Genomic DNA, 20,606 nt, shown 5'->3' with positions numbered 1-20,606 from the left:
ACAGCTATGCCAGGAACAGGATTCTTGGCTGGCAGTTTTTAGGGGTGGGACTCTTGGATCTTGGCTTCCTCAGCCTCCAGAATATCTAAGCTTAAGCTGACTCTTGTGTGAGAGTTTATTGTAGCAGCCTGAGCAGACTCTGGTTGTGAGGGAAGTTTCAAGTGGCCACACCTCTGGAACAAGCTTCTTACACTCTCCACTCTTCTAGCCAAACGTGTCCGCTGTTCTTTGTACTTCAGTATTGGCCAGTGCCCAATGCTGGTCCAAAGCTAGACTGTACATCCTTTTATCTGAATTCTCAAGGCGGGGCTGGCCCACCTACTCCCATCCCTTCCTTCATCTTGTAAAGGGGATGGATACCTCCTTTGTGTCTAAGTCCATTACTGCCTCCTCTTTCCTAAACAATAGGCCTCCCTTGGCATCCACAGTGACCTAAATGGCAAATTTACTTAACACAGCAATAAAGTACAAGTACCTTTCAAGTGTGTATGTGTGTGTGTGTGTGTGTGTGTGTGTGTGTGTGTACATACAGTGTTTTTGTGTTTCATAGAAAAAGACTAGTCAGTCAGTCTTGGGGTGTTAAAAGGATGACTCAATGTGGCTTAAGCAAAAGAAAAAATAAACTGGTCCATGTAACTAAAGAATAGCGACATCATGGCCTCGAACTTAATTGGTTCTAGTTATTTAAACATAGGCCGCTTAGCCATTCGCTCCCCTCTCAGCTCATGTTCTAATGGCCTCTGAGACAGCATCTGTTTATATCTCCTATTCTAAATCCTTCCATGGGTCAGGGTTATGGCTACCATCAGCTGTTTGGTGACAGTTAATCATTTGTCATTGCAAACATCTGCCTCAGGCACAGATAGTCAGACTTCCTACTCATCAATGAAGAACCTCATTGGCACAGCCTCTGCTTCAGGACTGTGTTAGTGTCTGAGTTACTTTTCTGTTGCTGTGGGAATATATCCTGACAAAGCAACTTCAGGGAGAAGGTTTATATGGGTGTAGGGTTCCAGACCTGGTATTGAGAACATGGCAGCAGGCAGGGAAGGCACGGTGACTGAAGCAGGAGGCTGGCCAGCCACATTGCATCTCCTCTTAGGAAGCTGACTGAACAGGAAGAGGAACCAGCTATAAAGTCTCTAGATCCAACCCCAGTGACACGCCATCTCCCCACAAGTTCCCCAACCTTCCCCAACAGTACCACGCTCTGGAGCCCAAGTGCTCTGGAGCCTGTGGGTTGTACAGGAGTGAAACAGCCTTGCTTGTGAACACAGGAACTGTGGTTCTACCGGCTCTTTAGGAAGTTGTTAAATGTTGTAAGCACAGATGTACTTTAACACTCAACTAATTTCTGTTCTCTTAGTCAAATTGCCATAAACAAAGATAATCATAGCTGGCATTTTTATTAGGAGTTTTAAAAGTTCACACCCAACAAGCCTGTACCTGTTTATTAAACACACATTTGTAAAATGAAGTAGTAGTTATATTTTATGGTGTATTAAAACAGTTACTGGCATGATCCAGAAGTTTATAGTTCACTTTGATTCTACCTGTCTAGTTGATATCCCAGCCAATTAACAAGGTCCAATGAACTGAAGTGTTTCAGGAACCAGTGGTTCAAGTAGATGTTAATATGATGGAAGCAACACAGTGACCCATGTGCTGATAAAATGGAAAAGGGTACAAAAGTCTCCCTGGCCACTCAGTGCATCTGTCAGGGGACCTAACACCATCCCACAAGACATGCGTGCAGAAATACTGGCATCTGGTTGACTTGTTGTTTGAAATTACCAAGTCTGTTTTAAGTATAGGAGTCAGGAGTCCAGCGGCCTTACTGCACAATGAGGCCTTTGACTGAAGGCTCCAGGTCAGGATGAAAATGCTATGATACCAATACTGACCACAAAACAGCAAGGTCTGTGGTTGCAGAACAAGTTATATCTCAGCCTCAAAAAGGACACATGGATGGCAACCTGTGAGGACTCTAGTGGGGACTGGTGATGTGCTCATGAGAGATTCCAGATGCAACTTCCATCAGGGAAGTCCAAAGACCAGCATTTTCCCATCTCTCAAAACCTTCCTGTTGTATTCATTCAGTACTTAGTAACCCAGGGTTTGCTCCATTCCAGGGTATGCTTGGCAGTGGCTTAAGTCAGTGTACAACTCAAATCTTCATTTGGTCTCAGATTTAGTCTGCTTTTCCCCATTGGCAAAAAAAGGGGGGGGGGACAATTTCACTTCAACTGATTTATCATTGTCAGGACTGGAGAGATAGCTCAGCAGTTAAGAGCACTGACTGCTCTTCCGGAGGTTCTGAGTTCAATTCATAGCGCACACACACAGCAACAGCAGCAGCAGCATAAAACTATAACAATAGAGAGGATCCAATGCCCTCTTCTAGTGTGCACACAGACATGCAGAAAAAAACACCCATATATATATAATACATAAATTTTTAATTAAATTATTATAATGTTTACAGGTTTTTTTCTCAAATAATTTCCAGTAGATATCTTATACAAGCTGTAGAGTTCTTAAACTGTAGCAGCAAAGAAAGGCAACATAGACTAAAAGACATAAATGAAAGTCAGCTCTCAGCCGGGCATGTGGCGAACGCCTTTAATCCCAGTACTCGGGAGGCAGAGGCGGGTGGATTTCTGAGTTCAAGGCCAGCCTGATCTACAAGAGTGTGTTCCAGGACAGCCAGGGATATACAGAGAAACCCTGTCTCAAAAAAACAAGAAAAAAAAGAAAGTCAGCTCTCGGCAAATTCATTTTATTGCACTAAGAATTTTACCAATAACCACTATCAAGAACTACTACATATCTTTTTTTTCTACCTATTCTATCAAAATTAAAAGCCTAATCCCTATAGGTGTTTTTTTTTTCCCCAAAGAGTCATGTTGCTGAGTAATTTCTCTAGGCATCTGTGAGAAGTGGTGTGCTATCCCATGTCATACTGTTGACCTCCAGGGTTGACCTGGGGAGTTTGGGCAACCCACTGTGCTCTGGGTGGGCTTGGGATAGTCTTCAAATGTAAATGTCCTGGAAGAGGAGTTATGTGGTCAGATGATCTCTGCGGTTTGGTTTAGGCCATTGATGGTCTACAACTGATGAATTACAAGTAAATTTTAGGAAGGTGTTAAAAGCACTGTACTGCCTACAAAGCCAGCAGTTCCTTCCCTGAACTGAAGAGTACTTTGGTCTGTTGGCAGTAACAGCGCTCAGACACTTGTCTCTTGATGTGAAGAACCCCAAACTAAGCTCTCCGAAGCACTGGCAAACCTTGAGAAGAAACATGGAAATGCCATTTGAATATATAATGTTTAAGAAGAAAGGGCAAGCTGGGCGTGGTGGTGCATGCCTTTAATCCCAGCACTCGGGAGGTAGAGGCAGGCGGATTTCTGAGTTCGAGGCCAGCCTGGTCTACAAAGTGAGTTCCAGGACAGCCAAGGCTACACAGAGAAACCCTGTCTCGAAAAAAACAAAAAAAAAAACAAAAAAAAAAAAAGAAGAAAGGGCAAGCCAGGCATGGTGATGCAGGCCTTCAATCTCAGTGCTCGGGAGGCAGAAGCTAGCAGATCTCTGTGACCAAGGGCAGCCTGGTCTACAGAGCCAGGGCTACAGAGAGGAACAGTGTCTCCAAAAGTAAACAACAACAAGCCATGGCAGGGAATGAATTGGAAGTAGTTCAAACTTTAAACATCAGCCTTTATTGAAAATAGCTAGAGCCAGGCATGGTGAAAGATTTTAATTTCAACACTTGAGAGGCAGGGGGATCTGTGAGTTCAAGGCCAGCATAGTCTACATATCGAGTTTCTGGTCTACAGAGAGACCCTGTCTCTAACAGGTGGGGAACAGACAGACATACAGACAGGGTTTGAGATGTCTATTCAAAGACGGGAAATGGCCCAAGTTAAAAGAGCAGATGAGAGCAAGGGTAAGATGTATAGTAATGAACAGAACAGAAATACTGTCTCAGTAAGCATAGCTGTCAACTATAGTCTTTTACATTTTAAAAGTATATGTCATTTTAAATATATATGTGTGCATACTGAACCTTGCAACTACCAAATTTGAGTCAGCAAAGAAACCAAATAGAAAAGACAGGGAAGAGACAGAAACCAGGAGACTCTGCAAAGGGTGACAGGGTGGCAGGGCCAAATCCGGAAAGGAGTCAATGCAAGGGACAGAAGGGACAGCAGGGATCTGGCAGTCAGTCTGGTGGCCTGAAAAAGAACCAAGTCACTGTTCTTAAGGGCACTGTCATTAAGGGCAAAAGGCAGCTTCCAGCAGGTCGAGCAAACAGAGAAGAATGGGAACCCTCCCAGCACGCCAGCCATCATGCTTCTCGGTGTACCGAGTGGCTGCATGTTCCCTGGCGGGCAGTTCTGAAAAGTGTAAAAGGGAAAAGTTTAACCCCTCCCCACCATGGCCAAGTTCTATGCTATGAGTTATTGGTGAAGAAACTATTCGGCGCTGCAGTTCAGGCGTGTGTGCTTTGTGTGGACAGAAACAGCTTGAAACCAACCAGTCAGGTTATCTGGCATTCAACACAGTGCAGGCTTGGGTAAGAAAGGATTGGCTCATTAATTCCACGCTTAAGGCATGGCTCCCTGTAGCATGAGACTGAGAAGCCCGAGATCATACGGACATTTCTGCAGGATCGAACTGTATCCTTTCAAAATGAAAGTCCTTCCACTTTGAGTGCCGGTTCTGAACTCCGCTCACAATATCTTCCACAACGAAACTTTCAATTTTTATGACTGGAATCTCGAACGTCTTGTATCTCACAAAAATTCCCCAGTCGTGGCTACAGTTCTGTTTGGCACAGAATATTTTTGCTTTCTTCTCAAAATTGTCATAGATCTTTGGTTTAGGGTGTGGCTTACACACAAAGCGCTCCTTAAAAGTATCTCCAAGTACAGTGTAGTGGGACGTCTAGGAGGAAGAGATGGAGCACACAATGTTAGAAACGGTTCGAAAATGACTTAGAAGCCACTCAGTAGCTAAAAGTCAGGAATGAATGGAATCCCATTTATTTTACAAGTTGGAAGAAAAAAAACTATATAGACAGTCTTCCCCAGGCCGATTAGGACCCATTTCCTGGGTGTCTGGCACCCGAGAAGGGAGGAGACCCAGCTTTCCAACTCAGAAGCAAAGAGGAGTTCACATACAAAGTTCAAGTTCACCAGAGGCCAGGAAGGCACCAAAGCACAGGGCTGAACACCCAGGGGTCACAGGGTATGTGTGTGAACAGGCTCAGGAGCCATGCTGTCCACAGACCCCACTTAAACTTGACTTAAGAGAGTACCCTACAACTGAAGGAACCCCACAGGGAGAAAAACAATATCAACCAACCAGTCCCCCAAGAGCTCCCAGGTCCACAAAGGAGCACACATGGCTCCAGCTTCGAAGGTTGCAGAGGATGGCCTTGTCATGCACCAATGGGAAGAGAGGTCCTTGGTCCTATGAAGGCTCCATAGATGACCCAGTGTAGGGGAACTGAGGGTATTCTTTATGTAAATAAAGAAAATATCCAATTTTTTTAAAAAAGAGTGTACCCTACAGACGCAAACGCAGACCAAGCATCTCGTTCTCCAGGTTTGAAATGGTCTACAGGGGCCACTGTGAACAAGAAGCCTTGAAATTGGAGCTGAAAGGACCTTCTACATCTAAAGAATCAGACTCAGAAAATGGATGTCACTCATAGTAAGGAATATACCCCTCCCCTAGCTAGTACAGCCATCTGCCACTGCCATTGGTAGTGGTGATGACTGCAAGATTAGTCTCTGGAGGTTTTTTGCCAACCTGAGTTAAAAGTTTTAAGAAGACCATGAGGCAGGGACAAGGGAATCTCTATATAATGAGTTTCAAGATACCCAGTGCTATAGAGAGAGATCCTGTCTCAAAAAAAAAAAAAAAAGTTTAAGGGGTGAAAAAGTAGAAAGCTAACCTACAAGTGTTATATTTTTTTAAAATGAGGTGTTTTGTTTTCATTATAAAAGCATTCTCTGTCCCAATAAGGAAGTTTAGAAAACAAAACAGGAAGAGAGTATTCACTAGCAGAATATATCATTTTTATATATTAGCCTTTTTTCCCCTTTAGGAAAGGTGGACCCACATTGGTCATGACAAAGATATCACTGTTCATGTTGTATGTAGCCATAACAAAAGCATCTTTATAATTTCATATTCATATTATTTTCCCACTTTACCATTCATTTGCTGGCAGGTTTATACTATAACCATGTACACTTCAAAATCAGAGCCTTAACATTTCTTTGGCATAATCGTTGACATACAGTAAAGTTACAGAGATGCCGCAGAAGATTTGTGAATGCCTTTAGCCCAGTTCCATTTTGGATGCAGTTACACATTTGTTAAAACTAAGAAATCAATCACAGATTGTTATGCCTAATCCTTCCTTGTCCCTGGAACTAATCAAGGACATAACACTGTATCTAGCATAGCCTTCATTTTCTATCCCTGCATTGGGAAAAAACTATTTCTTTGGAGAGAGTGGTGGCGCATGCCTGTAGTCCCTGAACTGGGGAGGCTGAGTCACAGAAGAATCTCAAGTGGAAGCCAGCCTGGTCTGAGTGAGACTGTCTTTCAAAGCACACAGTTGTCCTCACTTAGGGTGTGCAGTGTGATAATTTCTAAGGATCTAATGATCTTACCAGAGTAATTAGCATTCCCTTCTGCCTGGACAGTTTTCATCTCTTTATGTATGCGGCTATGAATTCCTCTCGTCTAAGTCTAATTCTTTGTAAGAGTTGTAATGAATCAGAAACTATAAGCAGTATTCACCCTGCTATGCAGTGGAACGGGAAACCTTATCCATCCTGCCTGACTGTCTGGGGCAGCTACAATTAGACCTCCCTCCTCTTCTCCCCGTTAAGCACCATTTTCTGTTTTGGACTTAAATAACATCAACCCTTCTGGCTCCCACAGAGAGGCAGGATTTTATTTATTTATTTATTTATTTATTTATTTATTTATTTATTTATTTTGGTTTTTCCGAGACAGGGTTTCTCTGTGTAGCCCTGGCTGTCCTGGAACTCACTCTGTAGACCAGGTTGGCCTCCAACTCAGAAATCTGCCTGCCTCTGCCTCCCAAGTGCTGGGATTAAAGGCATGCGCCACCACCACCCAGCAGGATTTTATTTCTTAATACAGGACCATGGTCAACACTCGAAACCCCACAACATAGTGTTCTTGCTACAAACATTTCTCCGGAAGATGGTAAGATTTAACTGGTGCTAAAAACTACCCAGGGCCACTCACCTCAACCACTCGAATGTCAGCTGTGTAGCACGCAAAATTCTTGCACTTTCCACACAGCAGTTTCTTGTTTTCTTTGTCAGGGACAGGTTGTGGTTTGTGTTGACTATCTCTGAGGAGTTTTTCATTCAACTGTATGTGGTGAACCTACATGCCAACGGAAAGGTTATTTGAATGACCAAAACTAGCACACAAAGATAAATAAATGGACATGGCCACAAACACATACCACACACACACACACACACACACTCAGGACAAACCATGGTCATTTGTTATTTCTAGTCAGATTCCATAAGAGTAGCACAGAAAAAGAGACTTACCGTCTTTTCAAATTTCATTTCATCCCATGTCTGCAGTCTTAAAATGGATTCATTCATTATTTTTTCCTTGATCATGTTCGCCTTTTCTTTTTCAATCACATCAACGCTGCTAGTCAGGAGGAAGCACTTGCTATCTCGTGCTCTTCCTCGGCCTGCAGAGAACGTTTCATTTGTGTGTTAATGTCAAACTCTGAGGTTACTGGAAAGAGATGTGAGGAGTATCTCTCGAGTTCAGCTTTGATTCACTGCATCCTACTTCCTAGGGAAGCTGAACCGAAGAGTAGACTCAAATGCAGGTTCTAGCCAGTGTGCTCAGCACACAGATAAACCATCTCTGGCAGTTTTCATGGGGTCTCCAATGGCATAGTCTGATTGCTCTGCACAGCCAGCAACACTGATTTACAGATAATCTGGCACGAGCCCTCAGCAGTGGCACCGTGCACGCGCACCTGGCCCTTCTGCAATGCGGAGAAAGGAATGCAGTTGTCATGCTCTTGCAGAGACAGATATAACAGGTCGTGGACATTTAAAGGGCTGCTTGTCCTAGGTAGAAGAATTAGGTTATGTGTGGCAGAGATAGAGATAGGACCTAACATGTAGAGTGGCAGTATGTGAGAAACTGGACGAGCAGGAAGGGGAGTCTGTCTGGCTGAACCGCACAGTAAGCGGCAGCGGAGGATGTAAAATGGATGTGACTGATGAGTGACAGGCACAGAGACGTTATTCAGGAAAGGGAAGGTGGGGGCTGTTCTTGGGGAAACAAGAAAGGGAAAGGAAGGCAGACTCTGGTTCAGGTGGGATCAGACTCTGGAGTACAGAAAGCTACTCACCACACCCATCAAAGGTCTACTTGCCGACTGGCAAAGCCTCTGGCCTAGTGGATATGATATTTTCATGACTATGCCATTGAACGCTGGGTAAAAATGCAGTACCATTGTGGAGAGTGGCAATGGAGTATTATGGGTAAACCTATAACCACCCAATCCTGACCAAGGCAGTCAGCTTTTAGATTTCCAGTACCAGAGTCAGCTGTGCTGTCAATCACATGATACAGCTGAGGAAAGGAGAAAAGCCAAGGGCAGGCACACCCACTGGGCCAGAGGAAACAGGAGCGGGGCAGGAATGAGCCGCTCTCACCTCTGGTTTGGATCATCTTGATGACGTTGCCCACGTACTCATACAGGATGACAAGATTGCACTCAGCAATGTCAATGCCTTCATCAGCGACCGAGGTAGCAATCAGAATATTGTTATCTCTGCTGGCTCTGAATGCCTCCAGCACACACTTCTGTGCCGGGAGCGTCATTCCTGTGTTGGATAAAGAGGTCACTGTACAACTCACTCATAAACTGGCTACTAATTTTGAACCATCTAAAAGTGCAAAAGTCATTTTCACAAAAAAAAAAAAAAAAAAAGCTCAGGTTTCACCTATGAGCTGGGGACAACTATTTATTGTTCCATTTTACAGATGAAGATAGTAAGGCATAAACATTACAACATGCTTCTCAAAGTAGGAAGTAAAAATGTTACAGATAAGGGAATCTGAAAATGTCCAAACACTAGCAACCTGTGGCTTTTTGTAAAAGTCCACCTTTTTTCCCAGGTTAGCTATAAAACAAGAAAGAATCATCCAGAAAACAACAATAGCAGAATCATCCTAACCAATTTATTCATTCATCCAACACTCAGTCAGCAATTATGGGTTGTGGCTGAGCAGATAAAAATATGACGCTTAAAGATTACATTTTTATCTATAAGAATGATGAGCAGGAAGCCATGGTGGAGGAAGTGGGGTGAGATCAGTAAGATGGGAACGTGGCGGGGGGAGGGGCACCTCGGGTGTTAGATGACAGGGATGGCAGCTCCTCCACAGAAGCAGGAGCTGAGTAAGGTCTAAATGCATGACGGAAAGATGGATGCATGTGGCCTCCCTTCCCCCCAGCCTGGAACCTGCCTGCTCAAGGGTGGAGCTACCGGCTCATTCGTCCTGCCACGCCCACTGCTGGAACCTGCCTTTGCTGCCTGGAGGCACACACGTGTTCGTCCTGCTACTGGACCCTGAGTTACTTGGCGGGAAATTGGGTTCCCTCCCCCTTCCTTTATTAACTGAGTGTCTGGAATTAATAAAATTGAGCCTTGATCAGAACTTGTTGTCCTGGCTCCATTCTTTTCTTCCACCCCGTCTAGATTCCTCTCTTTTCAGCCTGAACTGCCATTTTCAGTTGAACCGTTCGTGTTGTGGACTGCGGGCAGGCCGCAACAGATGCATGCACGGATGGGTGGTTGGACGCATGATTGGATCTATGCATGCATGGATGAGCACACAAAATGTTATTCAAGGCTCTATTTATATGTCAGTTTGAAAATCCAGTTGGATTCATGTTGGAAAGATGGCAAAGAACTTTGAAAATCCAGCCACATTAAGGTAGTGTTAGACTCGAAACCACACATTCAACACTTGAGTCCATTCTATGTTTATGAGACGGGAAATTCCACAATGGAAAAGTACAAGAGCAATGCCTGAGGACGGAGAGAGAAGGGGTGGAGACTTGTTTAGTGTAAACAACACTGGCAGGAAGAACAGTGAGGGCAGGTCATACAGTCATGAGATATAACTTGGGACGTAGCTGTGATGAGAACTAGCCACATAGGGTTCTTACGGGAAATGATAAGCTTCCTCCCTAGACCACACTAGCTAGAGTTCAGGATTGCCTGGACTGTTTTTTAAAAACTATTAAAGAGGCAGTAGATGGGGAAAAAAATCTACTGGGTAAAGAATAACAGTATAGGCCAGGCAGTGGTGGTGCACGCCTTTAATCCCAGCACTCGGGAGGCAGAGGCAGGTGGATTTCTGAATTCAAGGCCAGCCTGGTCCACAGAGTGAGTTCCAGGACAGCCAGGGCTACACAGAGAAACCCTATCTCTAAGTACATAAATAAACAAACAAACAAATAAGCATACATACTTACATATTACCACATACATATACATAATCTAGTAGCTTTATTTCTCTGGTTGAGCTCTGACTGATATAAACACTAAAACAATGTAGTGTTTATACATTTTACTTACATTTATATACATTTTATATACATAGTATACTAAATCTAATTCAATAGACATAAATACCTGTTGCCTGGTTTGTTCTGCCACGCCCAGTCAGTATGCCAGGCTTTAGAAAGCTTAGTGCAGGATTTTCTTCAATCCATTTCTTCAGAGCCTAAAAGTGAAAAGCAATGGCCAGTTAGACACTACTTGTAAACTCTAAACCTCACATCAATTTGATATAATGGATGTATATGCAAAAAGAGAATACAACTAAAGATAAAAATGGATTTCAGACTGGCAAATCCTAAATTCTAAACAACAATCGATTCTAGTGATATATAACTCTGCCTCATTATGGCTTAATGTAGGAGATTTTTTTTTTTGATTTATTTATTATATGTAAGTACACTGTAGCTGTCTTCAGACACACCAGAAGAGGGCGTCAGATCTCATTTCGGGTGGTTGTGAGCCACCATGTGGTTGCTCTTACCCACTGAGCCATCTCACCAGCCCTGTAGGAGATATTTTAAGTGATTAAAAAGACAAGCTTCGGGGGCTGGTGAGATGGCTCAGTGGGTAAGAGCACCCGACTGCTCTTCCGAAGGTCCAGAGTTCAAATCCCAGCAACCACATGGTGGCTCACAACCATCCGTAACGAGATCTGGCGCCCTCTTCTGGAGTGTCTGAAGACAGCTACAGTGTACTTACATATAATAAATAAATAAATCTTAAAAAAAAAAAAAAGACAAGCTTCAGACATAGAGTAAGTGAAATTTAGCAAGGCTTTAAGGTGAAAGATCAACACAGTAAATATCAGCAGACAGCTGCAATTGGAAGAACTGTGTGTTGTGTGGAGGTATACATGGCTGACTGTGTTGGAGGGGAGTGTGTGTGTGTGTGTACATGCATGTGGAGGTCAACCTCGGGTATCATTTCTTTTTTTTTTTTTTTTTGGTTTTTCGAGACAGGGTTTCTCTGTATAGCCCTGGCTGTCCTGGAACTCACTTTGTAGACCAGGCTGGCCTCGAACTCAGAAATCCGCCTGCCTCTGCCTCCCGAGTGCTGGGATTAAAGGCGTGCGCCACCACGCCCGGCTCGGGTATCATTTCTTAAGAGCCACCCACCTTCATTCTGCCTAAGACTGAGTAATTCCCTGGGACCTGGGCATTGCCAGTTAGGCTAGCTGGCCAGTAAGCCCAAGGGTTGTGCTTATCTCTCTCCCCAGGGCTGGGATTACAAGAGTGCTCTACTGTACTCGGCTTTTTTTGCCAGGTTGCTGGAAGCCAGGTCTTAATGCCTGTACTTTAGACACTTTACTTAGATGTCTTCCCAGCCCACAGTGAGAAATATTTGAAAGTACAATTTTGGAATGACAACACTAAAATTAATACCTAGGTATGAATCTAACAAAATGTATGCAGGACCTCTATACTAAAAATGACGGGGCTGGTGAGATGGCTCAGCAGTTAAGAGCGCCGACTGCTCTTCCAAAGGTCCTGAGTTCAAATCCCAGCAACCACATGGTGACTCACAACCATCTGTAACAAAAATCTGATGTCCTCTTCTGGAGTGTCTGAAGACAGCTACAGTGTACACACATATAATTAATAAATAAATAAATAAGTCTTTTTAAAAAAAAATGACAAAACGCTAATAAAACACAGCAAAGGGGGCTGGAGAGATGGCTCGGTGGTTAAGAGAACTGGCTGTTCTTCCAGAGGACCTGAGTTCAATTCCCAGCACCTACATGGCAACTTACAACTGTCTGTTAACTCCAGTTCCAGGGCATGTCATGCCCCCTTCCTGGACTCTGTGGGCACGGCATGCACATGGTAAACACCCACATTCATTAACAAAAGAAGACAGCAAAGATCACATAACAAGCGACCTTTAATGACTTCCACATCCTATATTCTAAAAATAATCTGTAGTTTATCTCTGAAATATGGGAGATGTGGTGGGACATCAGGTCCAAGATGGACTTTATAAAGTGGCAGTGTCTGTCTACTAGGCCCTCTTCTTCTCAGTTTCTTGTCTCACTGAAGCAAGGTCAGCTGCCACATTGGAGGCTCATCTTCACAAGCCTGCCAACAACCTGCAAAAGGAGCCGAGTGCCGAGCTGACTGCGGCCTCAGGCACAGTATCCTTGAGGCATAAGTATCCGGTCCTTTTCAGATCCTGATCCACGAATCTCATAAAATAATAAAGCTTGACATTTTCTGCCTCTGGCTTTGTGGGTAATCTACTACTCAGCAGAAACAATACAGGCATTCTACATAAACAGAGGGATGCCCTGTGGCCACAGGCTCAAGGCATTCTATATAAACAGAGAGATATGCTGTGGCCAGACTCAAGGCATTCTACATAAACAGAGAGATATCTATCTTTTTCCAGAACTGGGGATTAAAGTCATGCACGCTAAACAAGCGCTTGACCATTGAGCTGTATCTCCAGCCCATTGCCCAATTTTAAAACTAGTTTTTAAAATCTGAGTAAATTATTTTTAAAAGATGATATGAAGATAACTGAGGTATATAAGACACATTAGTCATTAATCAAAACCTACAGGATGGCTGGACGTGGAAATTTTAAATTTTAAAAAGGATGCAGGGCTTCCTCTATAGGGCCAAGACTTATAACTGTGGGTCAATAAAAACAGTGACAATGGGTGTGAGAACAAATAATCAGAAGAGGTCCACACATGTATGGATACTCGATTACAGGGCAGTGAAGAATGGGCAGCCTTTTCAATAAAGTAGGGCTAATCTGTAAACACACACACACACACACACACACACACACACACAGAGCTTACATCCACCAGTGCTCTGGTCTTCACGAAGAGAATGGTCTTGGTCTCTGGCTTTAAGTGGTACTCTTCTTGTAAGACCAAGTAGAGGTCTCTTAGTTTAGGATTCTCGTTGCTGGGATCCCTGGAAACTTTTTCTAATTCCTCTAGTTTTTCTGTAAATAGAGAGCATTTTGCAAAGGGCTTACAAATGTTAAAGCTTTAGAACAAACAGTGACCTTCTATTTCAGTTAACCTTTCCACTGTTCACCAGAAATCGGAGAAGTAAACACTTGTTTCAACAGGAATCCTCGTGTGGAAAAGCAGCATAGCAATATAAAGCTCGCACGGTCTTTGACACAGTCATCTACAGCTAGGAATTTGACTCATAGTTCAATTTAGAAAACTCTGAAGAAGATTCCAAGGACAGTCAGTTTTGAAACTGTGAACTAAATACAAACACAAAACAAAACAAACAAACAAACAAAAAAAAACACAACCAAAACACTGAGTACTGAGAAACAGCTCAACAGATCCCAGGCTACCAAGGTAAATACACTGAGGTAAATACATTGTTACTATTAAAATTAAAGAGTTATATATACCTGAGGATTTGGAAACATCAAAAAGATATATTTTTTTATTTGTGGTATTTTGGTTTGGTTTTTTTGAAACAAGGTTTCTTTGTGTAGCCCTGGCCATCCTAGAACTGGCTCTGTAGACCAGACTAGCCTTGAACCTAGAGACCCACCTGCCTCTGCCTCCTAAGTGCTGCGATTAAAGACATGCACCACCACCACCCAGCTTTCAGAAGGTTATTTTAAGTTAAAAATTGAAGCATGGGATATCTTATCTTTTTTCAAAATGTATAGGTATGCATAGGAGCGCACACACACACAATGGTGGTGTACTAGAACCAGATCAAACCAGATTATGATGGTCAGTTATTAAGTTCTTCAGACTTGTGGACCTGGTTTTAAATACAACTATTATTAAAAATTCAACTCTTTATGCTTGCAGCTCAATGACTAAAAACAAATTTAACGAATATCCATGCTTATTAATTTCCTAACTCATTTTATTACAGTTTACTATTATCTATGCTCTTGAGTATGTACCTATAGTGTATGAATGGTAGAAATGTTAGTGTGTGTCACTGCTCAATTTTATACAAGTTCAGCAACATGGTGATGGTTGAAGATTGATGACCCTAGAAGTACCCATACCATGGAAATAAAGATAGCACTTGCTTCATCCTTTATTGTCAGGCTAGACTTTGTAAAGTGCTAAGTATATAATGTGGATTAAATTTAGCTATTATTTATGCATCACGTGAAAATGCAGAAATGTCCCACTCGTGTTTGAAAAACTATCTGGCTCAGAAAAATGTTGCTCCCATCACTGAGAAACCAGCAAGGTTCCAACATGCCTCCGCTGTTTCGTTTTGTTCTTATTCCTGCCATTAACAGAACTTTCTTTTCTTTTCTTTTCTTTTTCTTTTTTTTTTGGTTTTTTCGAGACAGGGTTTCTCTGTGTAGCCCTGGCTGTCCTGGCACTCACTTTGTAGACCAGGCTGGCCTCGAACTCAGAAATCCGCCTGCCTCTGCCTCCCGAGTGCTGGGATTAAAGGCGTGTGCCACCACACCTGGCTAGAACTGACTTTCATTTCAGAACTCCATGTTGGGTAATTGCCATCTCTGGTTGGCTCTGGACACAGGGTACTGAAAAGTCCACCAAAGGCATTCTGTGGAACATGAATTCCGTGTTTATTATTTGTGTGTTTATTATTTATTATTATTGCTATGTGATCTGTATCAGTAAAATTTATAATAAACATATGCACATATATGTGTATACATTTTCCCACAGAAAACTAATGGCATATTTATCAACATAGCATGTCACACATATGTACAGTAAATTATTTAGTATAAACAAAAAAGTTATTAATAGTAATTGCTTCTAGGAAAAGTAATTTGAAAGGAGAAAGAAAATGTTTTCTACCTTCCCATGTTCGGAGTATACTCTAAGGGTAATAAGGCATTTTTCTCACTATTAGAAGTATGCATAAACTGGGCATTGGTGCCGCACTCCTTTGATTCCAGCACTAGGGAAGCCGGTGGATCTCTGGGTCAAGGCCAGCCTGGTCTACAGGGTGAGTTCCAGGACAGCCAGGGCTACACAGAGAGACCCTGTCTCAAAGAAGGAGGAGAAGGAAGAGGAGGAAGAAGAAGGAAGAATAAAGATGAAGAAGGAGAAGGAGGAGGAGGAGGAGAAGAAAAGAAGAAGAAGGAAGGAAGGGAGGGAGGGAGGGAGGGAGGGAGGGAGGGAAGAAGGAAGGAAGGAAGGAAGGAAAGAAGGAAGGAAGGAAGGAAGGAAGGAAGGAAGGAAGGAAGGAAGGAAGGAAGGAAGGAAGGAAGGAAGGAAGGAAGGGCATACATAAAGCACAACCTTGACACCATCAGACACGTGCTGCTGTTATTAAACCTTCTGAATGACTGAGTTAATCAGAATAGCACTACCTACCACCTAGAGGAAGCATTCTTTCCAAATCCCACTGTTTCCCCTTTTCCCAAGTGAAAAGTGGGACCAGCATCAGACCCATCCACAGGCATTAGATTTCTCTGAGGCCAAACCCTTCTGTCGTCGGTTGGTTGGCTCTAAAGCTTTAGCTTAGGTTTTAGCGCTGGGGATTTCAGCCATGCTAAGGTCATGCATCGTCACAGCCCCTACAAATCTCACCTGAAACCCAACATGATGGCTAGGTATGCTAACTACAATGTGCACACTGCCATGCAAGCCACCAGACCCCAGGGATTCCTGACTTCAGAAATCGGCCTCACCTTCAAACCTCCGAGTAAGCTCTTGCTCCGTCTCATCGAATGCTGCTTCTCGGACATCGTGGAAGAAGGCTTTGAGGTAATTTAGAGCGTCTGTCATCTGTGCATCCTCACTGATGATGAGTGCATCGTTGTATTTCTGTTTGAAATGAAAAGTGATTCCCAATACATTTCTGAGGTCGCATATGTTCACTACACTCAAGTTCAACTCGCTGTACTTAGCACAAAACTGGTTTGCAGAAAATCCTTCTCATACAGTACAGCTGAGGGTTTAAAGGCGAATGGCCCTTAGTGGGTCTACAATAAAAACCTCTGAACTAAAAGCTGGCTTCTATTTTTGGCTCAGCTAGAAAATTAAAAGTAGATTCACTTTAGATTATAAAACTCCACCTTGGGAGAGGAGAAACGGCATATCTTGAGAAACAATAACAAAAGCAAGTCAGCTTTGACATTCCCCTTAAGTTCCAAGTCATGCTTAAAGTGTACATGGGCCTTGCATAACTATGGCCCTTACCACCTATGCTGAAAGTCCATTAAGCGTTAAGATTCCACAATCCCATGGTGTGGAGTAAGTCTTTAAATAGTTCCCAGAGCATAGCAAACAGGGCTGAGGGCTCTTACTCCTTCCCTCTGTGCTAACCAGAGCCCCCGAGATTCTAATATATGGCTTTATAACAAAATTAAGACCACGCAAGCTTCTGGATATGGCCACAGGAGCCACTTCTTGAGCTCAGTTAGATGGTGGTCACCAATCACAAGCTGGAGGGAGGTGTGGCATAGACTCTGAGCCTTTAATTCAGTTTTTGGAGACTTGATAAGTTTCAGAAAACAAATAAGGTTGATGATGACTTTCAGGACTTGAGACGCTAATGTTCTCTCAGCTGCCTAAGTACAGATCCCAGGAGATGCAGTGATGAAAATAAGCCCTGGAGAGCAGCAATGTACCCGCAAATGTGATGTGTACAGGAAGAGCGCTTTGCAGACCCGGCTCTCCTCCTCTTTGTCTGCCATCTGAAACACTGAGCATGCTTTGTGGACGCCCACAATCCACTGTTCATATTTCTGGGTGCCGAATTCTCTGTTTTGAATTTGAAAAAGCTTTCCTATAGGGTAAGAACAGAAATAGATAAATAAAAGATTTGCAAGCACCGGTCCTCTGATTTTCTTTCTTATTCATTGTAAGGAAGATGGAAGATGTTTATCCTGAAGTAGACTGGGTCTTAAGCTATGTGTGTGTGGGGGGGGGGGGGGGAGAGTGTGTAAAATAACTATTTACTAAATGACCCAAAGTCAAGGTTCATAATTACATTGAAATTTTCTAATTTCATGAGGTCATTATTTATTTATTTATTTATTTATTTTTAAAAAGAGGAAACAGGGGCTGGAGAAATGGCTCTGTGGGTAAGAACATCGACTGCTCTTCCAAAGGTCCTGAGTTCAATTCCCAGCAACCACATGGTGACTCACAACCATCCGTAACGAGATCTGACACCCTCTTCTGGAGTGTCTGAAGATAGCTACAGTGTACTTACATATAATAAATAAATAAATAAATCTTAAAAAAAAAAAAAAACAGAGGAAACAGATTCAGAAAGACTGAGTAAGGAGCGGGAGTCGAGGCTCAATAGTTAGGCCCTTGTAGAGGACCCAAGTTCAGTTCCCTGGGCTCACATTGGGTGGCTTCCAACCATCTGTAAATCCAGTTCCAGGGCATTCAGCGCCCTCTTCTGACCCCTGGAGGCAACAGCACCATCCCACACATGCACATGTTTTTTTAAAGTAAATAAATCTTCTATAAAAGGAAAACGAATTTACCCCCAATGTCATAAAGCTCATATTGTGTGGGGGAGGCAAGAATTCAAACCTAGCTCTGTGGTGTCTATGCTCTACAGGCTTAAGGGGCTGACAGCCAAAGTAGTTCAGAAATAACATAATAGAGAACGAAGAAGAGGGGTGGGGGAGGAGGAGGAGGAACACACTTTGCCTTTCAAGATGAAGATACCATTAGAGTAGCAAGTCTCAAGAGCTTCATCAGAGACAGTTATATAAAAATGGGAGCACCAGGACCCTTCCCAGCATGTTCTATGTTGCTATGAAGCCCAAACACCTGATCTCAGAGCAGCACTTGCAGCACCAACCACAAGGCGGAGTCAAACATAGTTATCCCGGAAGCATCTGTGTGTGCATGTGCAAGTTAAGTCTTGACTGCTTGGTTCCACTGTGAGATTCACAGCGATTCAGACTCAGGGGAAGATTGGTGTGGGTAGGGGTGAAAAGGCGAAGTGGGAACAGCCCCAGATGCTTGCTCCATTGTTTTGTGTCCTGGGCTTCTTGAGACAAGCACAGTACAGTTCAAAGAAGAGAAATGCATTTGTGTGTTAAATGGCTTCTCTCACATTTGCAATAATAGAGCAGAGGACGGGTACCAACAAGAAACAGTGACAAGTTCTTCCCAGCCTCTGCCCCAAGGACAGGAGCTCAGTATGTAGCCTAGGCTGGCCTCAGACTCAGGCTCCCAGCTGCTGGGAGTAGAGATGGTGCCACCACACCCAGCTCACAATGAGAAACGTCCAAGTTCCAGAAGAAATGAGGCAGCTATTGACAGATACTCAATGTGAGGAGGTGGGAAAAGATTCTAAAGTGTGGATGCCTCCGGAGGCAGAGGCAGGCAGATCTCTGTGAGTTTGAGGCCAGCAAAGAGAGTTCCAGGACAGCCAGGGCTATGCAGGCAGACTGTTTTAAAAACAAAAACAAAACAAAAAAGTAAGTCATATAACTCTATTCCTGTCTGTCTGTCCATCCACCACTTTAGTCAGACCATGTTATCTTGTTCCTAGGTGAGCCATGTACCGACTACCTGGTCTCTTTACTGTTTACCTTACAGAGTTTCCAAAACTCTAGAGGAGAGAGCATGCTTACTACCCTACTACTTTAGGACCGTAGTGGATTCATTATTCAAACTCCTCCCCCAGTGCTGTGCCTTAGCTACTGTTTAAGTGCCTTCTGGATGCTCATGTGGCAAAAGGCTAGTTGGTCCTCAGTGTGTGAGGTTAGGAGGTGGTGACACTTTCAAGAGCTGAGGACAATGAGAGAGTGTTAGGTCACTGGGGGAACTGCTCTTGGAAGGGACAATGGCACTCTAATGGCAGCCCAGTGATGATGCACATCTTGGGAGGAGGAGGAGGAGGGAGAGGAGGAAGAAGAGGGGCAGAGTTCCCAGTTCAAGGCCAGCCTACTCTGAATACAGAGATTCTATCTCAAGAGGGAAAAAAGGAAAAAAGGAAATTTAGAAGATGATTTAGACAGTATTTTTCAGGTATGTATGTCCAGGTGGATGTGTTTTGTATTTAAAAAGAAAAAGGCAAGAGAGAATTAAAGAATTCCTATAAGGTTCCTAAACAACCTAGGATTAAGAAAGTCTACATCTGAGCCAGGTATGGTGGCGCTTGCCAGAGACCCCAGGACTCAGAAGCTGAAGCAAAGGGACCCCTGCAAGTTCAAAGCCAGCCTTGTCTACATAGCAAGTTTCAGGCCAACCAGGGACACGGGGAAAAAAACCTTGTCTTAAAAACAACTAGAGAAATGGGGGCTCCTCCGTGGTTAGGAGCACCAGCTACCCTTCTAGAGGACATGGGTTCGATTCCCAGCAGATGTGGTAGCTCACAACTGTCTGTAACTCCAGTTCCCGGGTATCTGATACATGTGATATACATACATACATGCAGACAAAAACATCTACACATATCAAATAAAAATAAATCTTTTAAAAAAGGAATAGAGAAAAAAAGATGGCAAAAAAGAATGAAGAGATAAAGAAGATACAGAGAGAGAAAGAAATATGTGTGAATAAATAAGTCAGTCCACCTCTGAGTATAATCTCACCCAAAACTGAAGACACTAATGAGCAATCCATGAGTATCTCTAAATGGAAGGTACACGAAACATGAGATTTCTCTCTCCAGGACTTGGCACAGGCTTACCAAGTTCCTCGGAGACACCCTTGGCCAGCTTCTCTGTCTCCTTCATCAGCTGAGAGATGATGCATTTAAACGTGTTCGAAGTCCGGGATGCCACTTTCCTGGAAACTGGGGTCAAAGGCATGTGAGTAAGCTGAAGGAAACCCAGGTCCTATGCAGCCATTTCCCGATGCTGCTCCATCCTGGGTAAGTCCTTTAAAGCCACAGGCTCCAAATCACAGCAGGCGGTCAGAAGCCTCGGAACTGCTTCTGAGTCTAGTGTCTCTCCTGGTCTAGTCTAAGCCAGCGTCTCAGTCAACATTCCTGGTGCCTCTACTGTGGCAGGTCTGGCAGCCTTCTG

General features: G+C 43.4%; 1 protein-coding gene across 1 annotated transcript in view; it reads right to left on the bottom strand.

Annotated features, from left to right (window-relative positions):
• Positions 1-3,693: 3,693 nt before the first annotated feature.
• Positions 3,694-20,606, bottom strand: part of Rigi (RNA sensor RIG-I) — a 46,352-nt gene continuing 29,439 nt past the window's right edge. Inside the window, exons 10-18 of the mRNA XM_021159600.2 lie at positions 20,270-20,374; positions 17,235-17,392; positions 16,293-16,428; positions 13,477-13,625; positions 10,743-10,833; positions 8,751-8,921; positions 7,614-7,765; positions 7,294-7,437; positions 3,694-4,944 (exon numbers count right to left, since the gene is read on the bottom strand). Coding sequence (XP_021015259.1) covers positions 4,648-4,944; positions 7,294-7,437; positions 7,614-7,765; positions 8,751-8,921; positions 10,743-10,833; positions 13,477-13,625; positions 16,293-16,428; positions 17,235-17,392; positions 20,270-20,374 — 1,403 coding nt within the window. The 3' untranslated portion in view covers positions 3,694-4,647. The remainder of the gene's footprint in view (positions 4,945-7,293; positions 7,438-7,613; positions 7,766-8,750; positions 8,922-10,742; positions 10,834-13,476; positions 13,626-16,292; positions 16,429-17,234; positions 17,393-20,269; positions 20,375-20,606) is intronic.

This window comes from Mus caroli, unplaced genomic scaffold (assembly GCF_978045245.1).
Source record: "Mus caroli unplaced genomic scaffold, Mus_caroli_1 scaffold_6, whole genome shotgun sequence".
NCBI classification, from domain to species: domain Eukaryota; kingdom Metazoa; phylum Chordata; class Mammalia; order Rodentia; family Muridae; genus Mus; species Mus caroli.
This window is presented reverse-complemented; position numbering and strand designations above follow the sequence as displayed.